The sequence below is a fragment of the Dromaius novaehollandiae genome, chromosome 1 (genome assembly GCF_036370855.1).
Source record: "Dromaius novaehollandiae isolate bDroNov1 chromosome 1, bDroNov1.hap1, whole genome shotgun sequence".
In the NCBI taxonomy this organism is placed as follows: Eukaryota; Metazoa; Chordata; class Aves; order Casuariiformes; family Dromaiidae; genus Dromaius; species Dromaius novaehollandiae.
The window spans coordinates 199,470,224-199,485,617 of NC_088098.1; the positions used below are offsets into that span (position 1 = coordinate 199,470,224).

General features: G+C 39.5%; 1 protein-coding gene across 3 annotated transcripts; it reads left to right on the forward strand.

The window, feature by feature from the left end:
* Positions 1 to 1,639: 1,639 nt before the first annotated feature.
* EEF1AKMT1 (EEF1A lysine methyltransferase 1) lies at positions 1,640 to 15,188 on the forward strand. 3 transcript variants are annotated; one of them, XM_064505024.1, is made up of 6 exons: positions 1,697 to 1,788; positions 9,092 to 9,221; positions 9,611 to 9,770; positions 10,734 to 10,816; positions 12,252 to 12,532; positions 14,033 to 15,188. In XM_064505024.1, exons 3-6 carry the CDS (start codon positions 9,615 to 9,617, stop codon positions 14,158 to 14,160), a joined length of 648 nt encoding a protein of 215 aa, XP_064361094.1. In that variant the 5' UTR covers positions 1,697 to 1,788; positions 9,092 to 9,221; positions 9,611 to 9,614; the 3' UTR covers positions 14,161 to 15,188. The 3 variants fall into 3 exon arrangements, with proteins under 3 accessions (XP_025964698.1, XP_064361094.1, XP_025964699.1); XM_026108913.2 differs by lacking the exon at positions 9,092 to 9,221 and having other exon boundaries at positions 1,640 to 1,788; XM_026108914.2 differs by lacking the exon at positions 9,092 to 9,221 and having other exon boundaries at positions 1,705 to 1,898.
* The last annotated feature ends 206 nt before the right edge of the window (positions 15,189 to 15,394 follow it).

Sequence of the window (15,394 nt, forward strand, 5' to 3'; positions counted from 1 at the left end):
TGTAACTCAGATTCAAGAGAAGTCTTGAGCTGTAAATTTGCTGCCAAATACTATCTGCCAAATAATGCCAAATATGATATAAGAACCTAAATAATGTTGCCCCTCATACCCTCCCCCCAGCCACCTGTGTTTTATTACATGATCTCTGTAACCCTTTTGGTAAGGAAAAAAGATCATTAGTCGTAAGAGGGACAATTGCTCAGGGAAATCTGGACTTCATGAAAGTATGCATCTGCACAGTCTCCTTTACCCTGCTGTCCTTCAGTTTTATCTATCAGCCCTTTATGTAATGTTTTTCATATAAAATCTTTTACAAACTTGCATTAAATCCTTACAATTAAATAGGTAATTGACTTTAGCTTCTACAGACAAGGGACACTTGACTAGACTTCTTACTGCATTCAGTCATACTGTGCAGATGTCAGGTGCTGCAAGGAAAATGCACTGCAAGGAAAAGGGGATTTGGGGTTTTAAATTACATCAATAGTGGTAACGTGGATAGATATGGGTGCAGCGCATGTAGGAAAATCTTCCATGCTAGAGCAAGTGACTTTCCGATTCAGCCATAAATAGTGAAGTGTTGCATCTGATGAAGTGCAACAGTGTGCAAGCGAGACCCAGCAGTTTCTTATTACGCTCATTACTGCTTGGAACGTCTAAAGAACAGGAGAAGAAACTGATGCTGGTTTGATTCTAAAAAATCCCTTGGGCCAGCTTTTATGAGGTTATTTAAAGGTGACTCAGTGAGCAATAGAGATATAATGGAAGTGTATATTACAAATTATGATGGTGAGACCAGATTTTATAAGGAAGGAATAAAAAAAAAAGTGCTGAAGGAAGTTCTTAGTTATTTTCAGGCAATATCATATTACAAGAAGTGCCAGAAAAGCACATGGTACCATCACAAAATGAGAAACAGGTAGTCAAGAAGCATGCCTCAATGGAAAGGTTGAGTGAGTTAATTCAAACAAGGAATATACAAGTAAAACTTACTATCCTTGTAAACATGTATTAAAAAAAAAACAACTTGAATTCTGTCAGTTTGCAAGAGAGTTCTGAAAGGGTATTTGAAATAACCACAAATCTTAAAAGAGCATCAGGAACCTTTTGGTAATGGAAGAGAATGTAAATGATTATTGTGTGTCAGTCCTCACCACCATCTTTCCTCAGATTTTTTTCACTGTTGCCTGTAGGGTCGTTAGCTGTGAAAGAGACTGCAGAAAATTGGTGAAGATTTAGGAATTTCAGTTTGTGACTATCTTGGTGACCTTAATGCGGAGGAAGATGGAAACGTTTAATTATAATGGGAAGGTGGGCGAGACAGATGGGAAAAGGAAAACAGTTTAGGCAGGAGGACCAGGATCGAAGTTGAAAGCTCGTATCTGAGATTTCTGTGCCTGTGGAAATAACTATTAAAAAGAATAGTTAATAAGTAAATTCCTCCTGGAATTTAAGCCACAGCAGGGCAAAGCAAGGATTCACCGGCCTTGACAAGAACCGATCACCTCAGCGGCGACGCCGCGCCTGCCCCACCCCGCCCGCGGTCACGGCAACGGCAATGGCGACGGCCACGCTCCAGCCAATGGCGAAGCAGCTTCAGGCATCGAGGGGGCGGGGCGAAGCGTTGCCCCCCCTCCCCCACGCCCCTCTCCGCCCTGATTCGAGGCGAGATCCTCCGCCCTCCCGGGCGCGCGCGCTGATTGGCCGGCAGCGCTGCGCGCGCCGCTGGCGGTGAAGGGGGGAGGGGGGAGGTCCGCGTGCGCAGCGAGCGGAGGGATCTGGCTGCTGGTGAGTGGGGGGCGGGGGCGTGCGCGTGCTGCCCGCGGGCGGCCGTTAGCGCTGCGTGCCTTGGGCGGGGACGTAACGGCCCGAGCGGCGGAACCGCGCCGCCGCGAGGGGTATGGAAGGGGCCGCGGCGGAGCGGGGGTGGCCGGGCCGCGGGGCCTGAGCCCCGGCAGCGGCTGGGTGGCGGGAGCCCGCGCATCGCTGGGGCTGCGGAGGGGGCAGCAGCGCCGGTGTGGGCTGCTCTTCGCTCCCCGCGACTCGGCAAGGGCGGTGCTCTGCTTCGTGCATGCCTCTGGGGCGGGGGGGGGGGGCTGGTGGGCGGCGAGGGCTGAGGGCGCTTTTTGTGGCCAACCTGTGGCGGCAGGAGAGGCGCGTGGGTAATGTGGTTGCAGCAGTGGGGTTTCATAGCAAGGGAGCAAGGAGATAAGAGCCATCTCCCCCTGTTCGGAAGCTGTCAGCGTTAGTTTATCATTCACATGTCGGAAGAGAACAGTGGTTCTGAGCTGTCTGGCTTGCTGACCCTCTCTGGCTGTGTCCAAAATCAGGTGCTGCTTATTAAAAAGTATTAGAGTAGGGCTAGAATATATCATACTTCCTTCCTTGGTCCACTAGCCGTCCAGTTTCCTGCTGTTACACAGAAACTACATCAAATTCAAAAAGTATTTAGTAGTCTTAAGTTTCTCTTCTATAAACCTGTTTAGTCTCACTTTGAAACACTGTAAAATTTCGTCATCTACAGTAGCCTGCGACAAGAGTCCTGTAGCTCAAGTAGGGGTTGTGTCAAGAGGACCGCCTTTGGGGCTTTTTTGAACCTGACTCCTGCAGCCCATGTGGCCTTATCGTTCTTGCACTGGAAATCAGAGAGCAGTCGACCTCTGTCCATGCTGTTTGTGTCGCTCATGATTTCAGAGGACTGCCATGCCCCTTCTCAATTACTTCTCGTATTCATTCCCCTGCAAAACCTGTTCTAGTCTTTTGATGCCTCACTGCCCTCCTTGAACCTTCTCTAGTTCCACTATTTTTTTCCACTTTATGTTGTGCTGCAGGGACTGGATCTGCTGTTTAGTTTTGTTCTAGATGTGCTGATATCTTGGAGTTCTTGGCAGAGCCTCTTCAATTTCACATTAAATTCTATATAATCGTATTCTTCATGTAAGACCATTCACACTCATGCATGAGAACTTGGAATTAAAATACATCATTATGTGGAACCATCATATTGGTGTTCTGTGGCAGTTAAAAAACATCAAATGTTACACATTTGTAGGAAAAGAGTGAATGTAACAGAAAAAAATCACCAAACTACAATATAAATCTGTGGTTTCCTGTATCTTAAATATTGTGTGCAGCTGCAGTCACCTCATCTCAAGAAAGGGTAACAAGGATGAGCAAATATATGGAAAAACACTTGTAAAACAGTAAGTGGACTGGGTTAAGACTCTTCAGTATGGAAAAGAGACAGCTAGCGGAGTGAGGAAAGGGGGATGAGGCACAGATGTCTGTGAAATCATGAGTGGTTTGGAAAGAGTGGAGAAGGGATCGAGCATTTGCTCTTTCATCAAATGAAGCTAGTAGCCACGTTCACGGCAAGAAGCAGTAGTTCTTCATAAGCTAGAACTTCTTACCAGGGGACGCTGTAGATGATAAAAAAAATCTTCATATGAATTTAAGCGAGGCTGCAAAAGTGTTTAGAAAAGAACTAAATTCACAAAATAAACTGTTTTAGTTTCAGAAGCATCCCCCTTAGTGGAAAATGGTTAAAGTCTGGGGAATACATGATGGGGAAGTATCACATATACTTGCCTTATTCTCACTCTTTCTGAGACATCTGCTTTGGCTACTTTTGGAGATTGAAGACTGGTCTATATTGACCTTTGATTGACCCTAATACAGCTTTTCTTACGAACCGTTTGCTATGGATGTTAACAAAAAACTGTCCAAACTTAATCCTGAAATAGAGTCACTCAGATCTGTGGCAGGGGAGCTGCTTCTGGTTCACAAGGTGTCCCTCAACCCTTATTCTGTGAAACTGTCAATATGTAAGAAAACTGCTTTAGATTTGTATGCAGGTTTGTCACTTCTGATTTTGCAATGTAGTAGTCTCGCAGCGTGGCCATCCTGTTCAGAGGTCATTTGATTCTGTCGCACCTGGACCCCAAGAACTTTGTGTTTGACAGCGTGGAAGCAAGCTGGCTGGCTTTGCTTGAGGGTGGCTTCTCAGCTGAGAAAGTTTGATTCGTGGTAGGAAGACTCAACAAAACAGATGGCATTCTTCAGTTTCTTCTAGCTAGACCACACTAGCTAGCAGGAGGAATTCTTTTGTTGAAATTACTTCAGTCTGATATGCTTAATACAGTTTGGCCTGTCAGTCCTTCCTGTGAAAGTGCCTTGGGCGGCCATCTAGGCATCTTGTCATATCATTGAGCAAAAGCTGAGCTATCACCTGGTTTTAAGATTTAAAAAACTTAATAATTTGTTTCCAATAGGAGGGATCCTTTTGTTGTCTGGCATTTTACTGTGTTTGGGACAGAATCCATCAGACTGTGTTTGTGGTTTAGCATTCCTTTTTGGCCACCCCTCAGATTGTTTGGAGACTAGGGATTTGGATCCTTGTATGTGTTAAATAGCTGGAGCTTGAACAGAGTGCAGTGAATCCCTGTTTTTAAGGCAGTGAGGTGTATTTCCAGCCTTTTATTAACTTCCCAGTCCCTCCGTGGAGACATCTTGTTCACCTCCAATCACCTCCTGGATTGCAGCCAGGTGATTTTCATTACAGAGGTATATCATTGTCCCAGATTTTCTTGATTCATGTTACAAATATGATAGATGATGAGCTGTTTGTCTCAAATGCAAATTTGTGTGGCTTGGGAAAATTAGAGTTATATTTTACTCAAAGTTTCAAGCTATCTGTCCTTAGATCCAAGTTACTCTAGAATAAAATCTTTTCTGAAGTAGTACATGCACTTTTTGTGCTTTTGGTAAAAGATCTAAGAGACTAACATTATCCCCTTCTTCCCCTCCTCTCTCGGAGATTAACAGGATGGCTTTGCAGTCGTACTAATATTTCTTGGCCTTTCATTAGTCTTTCCTTTCCCCCTCCAGCTAGGGGACATTTTATTACAATGAGATGGCTTCTTTAGGGTATTGTAAAAGAATGAATATTGGAAACTAGCAGCGCAGCAGTGTGTTATTCTGCTTATACTTTTACCAAACAAGTCTTTCTAAGTTACGTGGACAGTTTGGGAGGCCTGACTTAAGATAGTAGGTAAGACTCTGCCTCTTTGACAGAGAAATGGTAGCCAATCACCTGCAGTGAAATCTGTTGGTAAAAGCTCTGAAAGAGCAGGCACTTACTTTTCAGTAAGAGATTTTTTTGAGATGGCTTTGTAAGCATGGCTACAAATGTGGATACCTGTAAATATGGATATAAAATGTGGATGTGCATATGGATACCTGTTCAAGTATGGTACAGGTACCCTGCCTGCCCTCACCCACAGAAGTGGAGTATTCCTTTTGAATAGTGGTGTGAAACTATAATGATCTAACAGCTGAAGTAAGCTACGTTTTCTGTACTCCTGGAGTGAGGTATGGTGCAAGGGCACGCAGGGCACATGCCTCAACTGACCTGCTGACTAAAAGTGTCCGAGCTTGTGTGTGCAGGAGAACATGTGTACCTTTGGGCATAGAAGTTGCAATGTATCTCAAAGAATACTGGTTTTTGGGTGGTCATAACTTAATTATGGATGGACCATATGTATTGGAGTACAAAAAGATTGTAGCAGTTTTGGGGTGAGTTAGTTTTTCCATAGTGTTCCTTTTAATTTATTATTTTTGCTTTTTTCCCCCTCTATTTTAGAAGTTGGATACATAAATTAACAGTTTTCATACATGAGAGCTGGAACCTAATGTGTGTTCTTGTGCAGATGTGGCTTTGGATCTCCTGGATCTCTCTTACTCAGTATTGCTATCTGCCTTCTTTTTTTTTTTGTTTGTTTTCTTTGAAGAACTTTCCCTACCTAATGGTGACATTTAACTGAACAGCTCATTGGCCAATAGAGGCAGATTCAGCTGTGCACAGGGAAGGGACTAAAGAGGTGCTAGACTCCTCCATCTCTTAATCCTGTCTGCATTGTGTGAGCTGTAGATCATATGGTGTACTTGTGGTGTCTTCACTTTTTCCATGCTACAGGTATTTGCCATTTTACTCCATGAATGAAATCCTGATAATCTATGTTCCGCTATGTATGTAGGTACTTACTGCATTTTTTCCCTCTCTTTCTCTAAGATAAATTTATTCTTTTAATTTTACAGGGAGGTTTTTTTTTTCCAAACTGCAGTGTTCTTGAGCCATCCTTGGAGATCTTCCGGATTCTTTATTCCGCTTTGTTTTTTAATTAGGTACAAATACAACACTTAAGAAGACCTGCCTGACACTTTGCTAGTTTTAAACCTTGTGCTCTGTTGATACAATGTTTTTAATGTAGGTAATCTGGCTGTGTCTGCATTATATGTGCTCAGCGCTCTGAATCTGAGGCCATGCCTAAAATGCAGCACTGTCCCTCTGTGGGGCGCCTGGGTTGGCAGGACAGAGCACAGGGTGGCCCCGCAGTGGTGCTGCTGACTCTCCTGGAGCCACCTGGGGCTGCCCCAGGTCCCGTGGAGCGTGGGGCTTCCAGGCCATGGGACTAAAGTGAGTTTAAGGATTGTTTTTGGACTTGAGAGCAGTTCACTTTTTGGGAGGGGTAAAGAGAGGTGTTCAAATAGTAGAACTTTCTACTCACTTGAAGCCAAAGGCATTTACAAGCCTTGTTCACATAAACCCACTCACTTTAATAGTTTTCCGAGGTAGTGCAAGAGCAGGAAAATGTCTTTGTGCTGAAGACTTAAGTCAGTATAGGTAGACAGTGTTCAGGTTCATGGCCCCTTGCAAATGAATCACATGCATACCTTCAGAAGAAATTCTGAATGTTGAAGGTATTTCTAATAGATGTACATATGATTTTGCTACCATATGTTGTGAGTTACCTCTCCTTGCAACCTTACAGTAAATTGCTGCTTGGTTCTTTAAAGCTTTCATTTACAAACTGAAAAGAAGGCTATTAAAAAACTGAGCTAAAGTAACATTTATAGAAAAAAATGTCTATGGTGATATGCCTTTTTATCTAATGAAACAATGGATAATTGCTTCAGCAGCAGTTTATCTGTGAGAGTTTTATTTCATGGGCATGGATGTAGTCCTTGTAAATACATACACAGGCTCATTGAACATATAAAATCAAACTTTCGGCTTCCAAATTAAGAACTGCAAGCTCACATCTGTTTTACTTTCTTCCAGTGTCAAAGAATAGATGTGTGCTTGCCTAGGGGATAATGGCAAACGAGCTTGCTCTGTGTGTGATGCACTCAGTGGGGGGGGGGGAAGTTGTGAGATGGAGAATAATTAAACTTATAACATCCATCCCAACAAAAAATGTTCATGTATCTAGAGCCTGAAGTGGATCTAAGCATTGTATGTTCTTGGAACATTGTGGAACATGTATTTAGTTTTGCTTCTGGAATCTCTTTAATTATTATTAATTGAATTTTATTTATTTTATTATTTTTTTTAAAGGCCAGAGGACCCATTTGACAGTTGAACGTGAGCCTCCGTGTTGTGCAGGGCATTTCACTGTGCTGGAATCAATTACTTGTGTTTGACTACAATTTGTCTTCCAAAGAGGCTTGCTTTCTCTTTTAAAAGGCTTTAAGAGGTGGAGCATCCCCCCCTTACTGAATAGTTTGTTCCAGTGTGTTTACTTTCTTCCTTACATTTTGGGCCTATTTTTAATTTGAATTTGTAGAAGCCCAGGTTCTTTCTATGTGTCTTTTGTGGGCTTTATGAGATTAATTATAAACTCTGCAAAAGTCATTGCTGTTGCGACTCTATCAAAACAGACCTGTTTGCAGCAGCAGTTTTTTAATATGCCCATAACTGTTTCTCTTAAATAACATCGAAGAGCCAGTAAATGCAGTTTTAAATAAAAAATTACTTTTTAGAATTCTAACCGTTGTTTCTCTAGTGATGTTGTTACTTTTTTGACAGTGATGCGAGCCTTCCAGCTATTTACCCTATAAATTTAGTCTAATTCAAAACCTAAACTATATTACCTGTGCAAACTTGCAGTAATTTTAATAGTGAATAATTTCAAATAACACATAATTTAATAAATAATATTTTTAAAGCCTTTTTGTTTCTATTTATCAAAAAATAGGGAAGAAGTAGATCTTTTGTTTTCACTAGGTAGCTTCACTCAATAATTTTCCACTTGCATGAGGCTGATGAATAGAAGGTTCTTTAGACTTTGAAGATTTAAAGTTTCCAGAAGAGATAGTTACCTCTGTTGGCAGCTTTATTCCTGCTCTTCATATAATTTCAGGTAGTCTCCCCCCCCACCCCAAGCAGACAGATTCAGCCAACCCAGCTGAGAAACAGTGCTCTGGAAAAGCCAAGTGCTTTGGTTCTTGTCCCACGTAGGTGCATACCCAGGCAGTGGAAGGGCAGGGTGAACACTGATGAGTAGTCTTCGAGTAGCAGGTGAATTGCACTGTTTTCCGAGCAAGCAGGGAGAAAACAAGCTTTAGGAAAGTGTCTTGAAAGCTCCGCGATGAAAGAGAGGGAGCAGCGCAGAGGGAAAAATGGGGAAGAGAGAGTGAATTCTGGAGCTTTCATTGTAATAAACAATAGGGAAGAGAAAAAGCATATTCTTCTTGTTTTATAAGCAGTTATACTTCAAATTATAATAAATCTTAAAGTGGCAGAGAGGTCTGAAGGCTCACATTTCTCTCTGCCTAACTTTCATTACAAACTATTTCTGGAGAAAGAGAAGAGTAGCCCCCTGTTCTAAAGTTCTAGTAAAGTCATGACGTGTAATAATTCTTGGATCAGATGCCAAGAGAACATGTTTCTTGAAAGAAAAACCTTTTTCTAGTTTTCTCCAGCAGTTTTCTTGTGCTTGGTTTCTTTTTTTCACTTTCTGTTCCACGAGGTGGCACTGTCTCTCCTGGGAAGGCACAAATGCTTTAGCTTGCTGTTTGGATGCTGTTCAGCTGCCCGGGGAGTCTGCAGGGTTAAGTGATACCACGAAACGTAACTCAATTCATGAGTTCTATGAAAATGGCTATACTTTTCAGTTCGTAAACACTGTGTCTGTTTGACATTAGTTATGTCCGTGTTCTCATGTGTGAAAAACAGAAATTCTCAGTCGAGTAGTCTTATCTTAGAAAAACATCTTCTTGAATTTCTTGTCTGCTTTTGTTTACTTTATAGACGATTTCAAGCATTCAGAGGAGTCTTTTACAGTATGGGAGCTCAAGGGAGGTGATGTTGATCCTAGAACACTAGTCTACTTATTTTGACACAAAATTTTGTGGATTTTGAACGTGGAAAGAAATGATTGGTAACTAAGCTTATTTCTAGGTGGGAAGGGAGTAATTTCTAAAGGGTTTGGAAAATCCACCAATGCCCTTTTTTCTGCATGCAGAAAAAAGAAAAGGGTGTATGGATTTAATGACAATATCCCCATAAGAATATAAGCCAAAACTGTGTTCTGTAGAAAGGGAACAGTGCTGTTGCTGTTCCTGAGTTCTCTCTGCAGATACATTATTCTCACAGATTTAAGAGCTCTTAAGCAGAGAGAGCATGCTCTTCTCCTTGCTAGGAGGTCTTCCTACTTAGCTATTAGACTAAACCTCCAGTGTCGGTGGATGATGTTTTACCTTAGAAGAATAGACTGTTATTAAATGCTTTCACCATTGAAAAAAAAATTTTTTTCTTGTTGATATCTAGAAAAATGGATGATGATGATGATGATGATGATGTTCCCCAGCTTTCATCCCATACGTTGGCTGCCCTCCAGGAGTTCTATCTGGAACAACAGCAGAGAGAGAGCATGAAGACCTCCCAGGGATTTAATCAATATTCTCTTGGCTCAATAGAAGAAGACTGGGTAAGAAACTAAACATCAGTGAATGAAGCATAGTTAGCATTAGTGACTATTAAGGAAGAACAGCCTTTAGCAGGTTTCTTTTGTGGATAAATGGATGATAAAATGAAAAAGGGGAACACTTGGGGCATTCCTAGAGTGGCAAAATGTAGCAGTATTCATGAAGAATAATACTGTAGGATTATTTGCCTTAGTAATAAATCTGGATATAGGTGTCTGTTCTGTGTGTCTGTCTGTTCTGTGTGTCTGTCTGTTCTGTGTGTGTGTGAGTGTAGGAGACCTAGGTGAAATTACAGAGAGGGAATAATGCTGCCCACAGAAGCATCTATCCTTTCTGGAAATTTTAACTCCAGCTTGGCATATGAAAGCAATGAAGATTCTTCCCTGAAATTGAGACAAACACAATGCAACAATAAGACCATTCTGTTTCCTTTTAAGTTGTATCTTTTCCTTATTTTATTTCTTTGTTTTTGTGGATGGCTGCCTTGCTGCTTTTTTTTTCCTTGTGATTGACTGATTTTTTGATTCACACTCTGGGTTATTTTAGATTTTCACTCATCCTGTTGTTTCTGATCTTCTGATTTAGTGCTTTTACCTTTTATTTCCCTCCGTGATGTCACTCTTCAGCTTCTTTTCTCCTCTTCCCCTAAAGCAACTCAATTTAAGAATACATAAATATTGCAAATCTGCATTTTGTGTTTGAGCTAACTTTGTTAGTGATTCAGTATTACTTGGTTCTCCTGATTCTGTAGTAAATGCTTTGGCAACACAAAGTGTAAGCTAACTGCCGCTTGTCATGGGATTATGGAAGCAAAGAGACTGTCAGGAAAAACCATCTTTATGGTTTGCGAACTGAGAATTTGCTATGGATTTTAGTTTTCTTGAAGTGGGAATAGCAAAACCTAATTGTACACAGCATACTCAGAAGATTTGACATTGTTGATAATTGTGTGTTGTTTTTCTCAGCAACTGAGCCAGTTTTGGTACAGTGATGAAACTGCATCATGCCTGGCTAATGAAGCTGTTGCAGCAGCTGGAAAAGATGGCAAGTAAGTTTTAATAATTATTTTGTAGATTTAATATGTGCTTTCTGTAATTATTCCATGTATGTAGAGATGGTGTAAGTTTAATTCATTTCTCTTGGTACCTCATGTTTAGTTGGCGGAGGTGCTGCACATGCTTTGCTACTATTTATTTATATAATTAATAGTTCAGACTCTCTTACCGTTTAACGTTTCACTGGATTTTGTAGGCCCTGCCATGTGAAAGTTTACAGTGGATCTTTTTTCTGAGGAAATAAAGAGCTCTAGATCTTGATTTCTGTGTCTTGTATACATGACGTACTTTTTTTCTTTGTTTTCTTACAACAACAGTTCTCTCCAACAGAAGGAAAAACTTGTTTTTCTTCATGCTTCTTTAAGGAGTACTGTTTAATTTTAACTTAAATTTTCAGTTTATTTCTTCGCTGTTGTGAAATAAGCTTTTCTCTATAGTTACGTGTAAGGTCTTTGTGTAGCATGGAGATTGAATATGTAGTGGCCTAAATACTTCACACACTAGTTATTAAAGTTGTATTAAAGTAATTGTATTTTGGAAGTTTTGTATGTGCTCAAGAATTCTTCAAACTACATAAAATACTAGTTTTATTTGTGGCTGTCAGAAATCTACATTTATATCCTAAGTATCAAAGATTAATTTTTTCTGGCTAATGCTTTCTACATGGCACCTGTAAGAGTCGATATCCCAATAAAAAGGAGAGACAAGGCATATGTTGTTAAAGAATTGATGTGCAGTTAGTGGTGGTCAGCTTGATGAGCACTTGAATTAAGCTGACACTGAGATACTAGTTTGGGGGAGTTCTCAGTCTGCCAGAGTACTGGGAAGAAAGGAAAGTTAACAGGCCATGAGCTGAGCAGTTGAGGCACAAACAGACTTTTCTTTCTGCCAGCTCTGTTGCAGGAGTCAAACTCCAAAAGAGAAGCAAAACAGGCATTTGGTCATCATAACGTGTTAGATCTCAGCAATGAGAAGTGACCTAATGAGATCACCTGTGAGAGCCCCAGTCATGAATCAAGCCTATGAATTCAGTCCTGCAAAAACTGCATATGGAACTAATAGACATTTCAAGCCATTTCATTAGATTAAAAAATAGCTTTTGAAAAAACACTTCTGTGAGAATTTTCAAGCCAACTTTTTTCTCAAAATACTTGCTGAAGAAAGTATCTGATTTTTCTTTTCTTCTTGTTTTCCTCTCTTCTGTTACTATTGCAATAACATGCTTTTAAAAATGTGTAAAGTTTCAGCATGAGTTTCAAAACTGCAATAAGATATTTGTTAGAATGAAGAAAGAACAGCTTACACTTTTTGGAACAAATGCATAAAATATTTTCCCAAAGCAGCCTTGAGAACTGGTGGAATTGTCTTTGCTCTTGTTATTTCCATATTTGTTGCCTTTTGATATTCTAAGTTGTTGTCTCTTTTCAGGATAGCATGTATTAGTGCGCCAAGTGTGTACCAGAAACTGAAAGAACAGGATGGCAAAGATTTTTCAGTGTGTATACTGGAATATGACAGGAGGTTTTCTGTATATGGAGAAGAATTTGTCTTCTATGATTATAACAATCCTTTGAACTTACCTGAAAATCTCCTGCCACACAGTTTTGACATCGTAATAGCAGATCCACCTTATCTCTCTGAGGAGTGTCTTCAGAAAACTGCAGAGACCATCAAATACTTAACAAAAGGAAAGATTCTGCTTTGCACAGGTATAATTAGTCTTTTAAGAGGAGAAACAAGGATGTTTAATGGTGACCTAAATATTTTTATGAAACTTAGTTTCTCAAGTGAGACTGATACTAACTCAATAATACTAATTTATAATTAATTCTAGGGAGAATATTTATCCTGAACAGGATAAACTTTTTAGTGGAGTGCTTCAGTTCAATTTTTCTTTAATCTGACGAACTGTGTGTTGTAATAGTTAAATTAATGTCAGTATCTTTTTCACACAGCATGATGAGTTTTCCTAATTTTTGTGAAGACTTGAAAGATCATCCTGTGACATTCCAGAAATATTTTTTCTTGTAAAAAGGATGCTTTCTGTAATTGTGATGATTGAAGTCTGGCTATGACAAACATGCAATTTATTGCTAGTTTTTTTTAATGACTTAATGAATTTGTTTTTTTGCAAACATCTACAGCTACAAGATTTAAGCTGTTGCATCCTTCTCAGCAAAACCTAAGTTGAGCTATAATGACAGTAAAAAAAAAAAAAAAAGACAAATAGGTTGGAACGGCCATTGCTCAGTAAAATGACATACTTTTAACCAAGCCTTAAAAAAAAAAATCAAAAAATTTTTTTTCTTATCACGTGCTCCTTTCTGGTAAACACAGAAACTGTAATGTAAATTAATGTATGAGGATTCTGCCACTAATAATCAATTCTTGGGCATTGAAATTCAGCAGGAGGAGTTAAAATATCAATGATAAGAGCAGCAAAATTAGAAAACTTATCAACTGTACTTGCAGGCCTTGCTTGTTGAATATGCACTTGCTAATTTAAAAAGCTATGAATATCTGCCTTGATGTTTCTTAAACTGTAGTCTGTAAAACATCTGAAGATGGGCCAAGAAACATTTGCAAAAACAAAAGACAGAAAATCCTATATATTTACAGTTCTGGGAAGTCAAACAAGACTAAAGAAAAATGAATATCTGGACATAAAAAGCTTACTTCTTTGTTTAATTATAAATGGTAGTCATGCACAAGACGGTTCACAGAAATTTTTTTTTTCCTAAAATGGACAGGTGGTCCCTCAGCTTACAAAGTTTAGGAAATACTGCTCAGGGAAGTGATTTCTCAAAGTGTGTAGCTGTAAATATCACACTAGGGTTTATTTAAGTGGTACAGTATATGTAATCTGTTTGCATTTCCCATGGCTTCCTACCATGTAATTTCTTTGGCATGTAACAAGAGAATTGAGTCCAAATTTCTGTGTTTTCTCTAAAAGGAGCAGTGATTTTACCCTCTACCTAATTTTATGAAACTTTGGGGACATTAATATCTTTAGGACCTCTGCCATTCTTTCAGATTTAGTTAAAATTTCCCAAAAGCTTCAGTTGTTAGAGGGGGCTGACACTAGTTCCCTTGAGCCTTGCTTCCTCAAAAAACTAAGCTTAATATATGTATCTGGGAGGAGGTGTTTGAAAAAACCCAAGCATTCAGTTACTGTTTTTCTTATCAAATACTAATTATTTCTGCTGCAGGTGCAATCATGGAGGAACAGGCAGCAAAGCATCTTGGGGTGAAGATATGCAAGTTTATTCCAAGACACACTCGAAATTTAGCCAATGAATTTCGATGTTATGTGAACTATGCTTCTGGACTAGACTGACTTTCATAAGAAGATCTGTAACTTTTTCAATCAAGTTCCTTTGTTTGTTTTCTCAGTGACAGAATTCTGCATTTCGCAATGTTTAAATATTCAGCTCCGAGTAATGTGTTTTTCTGGGCTAGCTTTAATCAACACCATGTGATAGCCTTTTTTTAAAATGTGTAAGCATTTGTAATTACTGTGTTTTGTATCTTACCTGTTAAGTAATTGGGACCAAAATGATGAAGGTGCTGGATAGTGGGAGCTCTTCTGTTAGAATTTAATTCTAATTGGTAATTAGAGACCAAATAGGCCATTTGAATGGTCTAATTGACTATTCAGGGACTCTTCAGTGACCTCTCTGAAGTGTGTTGGGTTTAGCCATTTGGCTAAACACAAGCACACGTAGGTGCTTGCCTCGCAGACATCACTGTAATGATTTGCAGTAATGGATAACTTGGTAGCTAGCAGATGGTTGAAAAAGCATGAATACTAGTATCCTTTCAACCTTGAGCAATGCTCCCTTGGTAAAAGGACTGAGACACGTTTGTTCTGAACATGTCGTATTTTTTAGATTCATTAGCTGCCAGGCTGATAATTTTTTTAAAGGATAACTAGAAGAGAGAGCAAGTCTCCTCCTGGGGAGGCCTCTCCCATTGCTTTGATTATCAGTATAACTACCTAAGAGTTGTCAAGTAAGATAGGAACCACTGTCCACTGATTGTTGCTAGACTGGCTTTTTTAAAAATTGTGGTTATTGTTTTATGCCTTTTCTGAAGCCTTGGTAGAAATCCACGCTTTCTTTTTGCAAGGTAAAGTATATTTTGTTATTAATTGTTATCATGTAAAGTTGTGTATGAATGTCTGTTGCACTAGAAGAAAGTGATAGAAGTAGTTACACATCTCTTTGCAGAGGTATTATAAAACTGATGATTCTTTGAGAAAAACACAATAAGGTTTTCCCCGTTTACCTTTGTTAAGAATCCTAAACATTAGATCAAATACAAAGTAAATACTAAATAAAAATGCAACAAATCAGGCAATGCTTACATTAGTGCCTCAAACCGTTCATGTGTTTTCAGTTTGAGTTACTGTTGGCTCTGACATACTTTTTCTGTAGTAATGTGACCTATACACATTAGCTCTTTAAATCTTGACTCATAATGGATCCGAGTAAATATAATGCCAGCATTTTAATAGATTTCAAAATCAAGTTAAAGGTGATTTATAGCTATGTCAGGTTTGTAGTATCAAG